A 2,088-nucleotide genomic window follows, 5' to 3' on the forward strand; every position below is an offset into this window, starting at 1 on the left:
AGGTCTATGCAATATATATATAGAGAGAGAGAGAGAGAGAGAGAGAGAGAGAGATACTTTAAGTCATGATTTTTAGTAACCCTGGTTTAGGTTTCATTAGGGTTTATAAATTGGTTGAACGTTTTACATTTTTTTGTCTATTTTTTGTCAAAAAGATGGATATCTACTCTTAGTAAAAATATGTTTCACTGCAAATTAGAAAAATAGGAATTAATGAAAATAGAAGTGCAAGGTAAATAGTTCAGTAGATTCTCTCAAATTAAGGAAATCTGAATCATTCATTTAATGAGCAAACTGTAAATACATATTGAGTAATATTTTAACATTTTGTTTAGTAAATATTAAGTTAAAGTTATATATATATAACTAAAAAAAATAATAAAAATTAGATTTAGTAAATTTCGTTACTAATATGTTTACGTATACAAATGCATATCAATATTTGATTTTAATTTTTTCATCTATTACAAAAAAAAAAAAAAAAAAAAAAAAAAAAAAAAACAAATCCTTGATTAATACATTTTAAAAAATTAAAGGCTATCAAATACGTAATTAACTGGTGAATTATATATGTGTAGTTTTAATTGTTTTCTTAATCGAAATGTTTTCGTGAAGAAAGCAAGTAATCTTTAGACTAAAAATATTTTTAAAAGCTAGGTAAATCTTACTCTTTTTCAAATAATATAATTTTAACTAAAAAATTCATAGGTAAGATCAATTTGAACGAGAAATATCATGGGTCTTTTTATGCGCTTCGGTATTTTAGACAAATATGGAAGAATAATGCAAATGCATAATTCACCATATGGAACATTATTACGCAATTTAAGAAGTAATAATCTCTTATCTGTTTTGACAGACAGAATACAGAATTTACTTAACTTACAGCTGTTCAGTTAGCTTTAAAATATCTAAACTTTCAGCCATGCTACTGGAACAACAAAAAGTAACAGAAGAGTAAACAAAACTCAGACGAAGTTTCGGAATTGATAATGTGCGCGTTGAGAAGTCGATCGATTTCAATTCAATTTTCATGCCATAGTGTTAAACGATTTTTTACAAGGTAAACGAATCACTCTGCAAAATCAAAAGCGCATTCTCACTAAAAGCAACTTGCATAAGTGCACATGATCGCGATTGCTTGCGCAAGCAGATCCTATTAAAGCGAGCGTAGAAGAGCAATACAGTATGAATGTCCCTTAAAATATCTTTGGTTTCCAAATTAATTAATCTACTAATTACCATAAGAGAGAATACAGCTCACGTGCTTGATATGAACCGACTCTCATTTTTTCCGTTATTGAACCCACTATCATTTGATTATTACGTGAACCTGCCGTCATTTGAACACTTTTACAACCCACACTCGTTTGCTGAATACTAGAGCCCACTTCCTTTTTATCGATACTCGAACAGACTATTGTTTGAGCAATTTTTCAACCTAGCTTCTTTTAATCACCATTCGAGCCCACTCTCTTTTAATCGGTGCTCGATACCTCTATTTTTCGGTACATAAACCAACAATGTTCTTACTGTAAAACATCCAAAATCGTAAACTATAAACATCCAAATATCCATGTCTAAAACATATCAATAATAAAAGTCTAAAGAGATATACAAAATGACTTAGATATGTCTGGATATCTCAATAATATCCAGACAACTGTATCCTCCAGAAGTCCCGCAGTGGAGTGATCGTTAAAACACGGTTCCCAGCAGATCNTTCAAGTTTGAGGCTAGAATCCACTTTAGGACCGCCTTAAGCGTGGAGATAGCGGGTTCGAATCCCGTCGTAACCCTGGATGTATTCTTTGTGATGTCTTTCTCTGAATTGGTCTATCTGTATTTTCTACTTGACAATGACTTATAAGCCTATATTGAGCACACAAGTCAGCAAATGTATGTAATTTCAATAAATCATCTAATTACCAAAAGAGAGAATACAGCTCACGTGCTTAATATGAACCGACTCTCATTTTTTCCGTTATTGAACCCACTATCATTTGATTATTAAGTGAACCCGTTTACGCGAATCATTTGAACACTTTTACAACCCACACTCGTTTGCTGAATACTAGAACCCACTTC

General features: G+C 31.3%; 1 protein-coding gene across 2 annotated transcripts in view; it reads right to left on the reverse strand.

Annotated features, from left to right (window-relative positions):
• The window catches only part of LOC107457549 (cytosolic phospholipase A2), a 33,612-nt gene extending 32,585 nt beyond the window's left edge, over nucleotides 1–1,027 (reverse strand). The window contains exon 1 of one of the 2 annotated variants that reach the window (XM_016075723.3): nucleotides 887–1,027. In XM_016075723.3, the coding sequence (XP_015931209.3) occupies nucleotides 887–927 (41 nt within the window). In that variant the 5' untranslated portion in view covers nucleotides 928–1,027. The remainder of the gene's footprint in view (nucleotides 1–886) is intronic. The other variant, XM_016075724.3, reaches the window with a different exon arrangement.
• Between the last annotated feature and the right edge of the window lie 1,061 nt (nucleotides 1,028–2,088).

This window comes from Parasteatoda tepidariorum, chromosome 4 (assembly GCF_043381705.1).
Source record: "Parasteatoda tepidariorum isolate YZ-2023 chromosome 4, CAS_Ptep_4.0, whole genome shotgun sequence".
NCBI classification, from domain to species: Eukaryota; Metazoa; Arthropoda; class Arachnida; order Araneae; family Theridiidae; genus Parasteatoda; species Parasteatoda tepidariorum.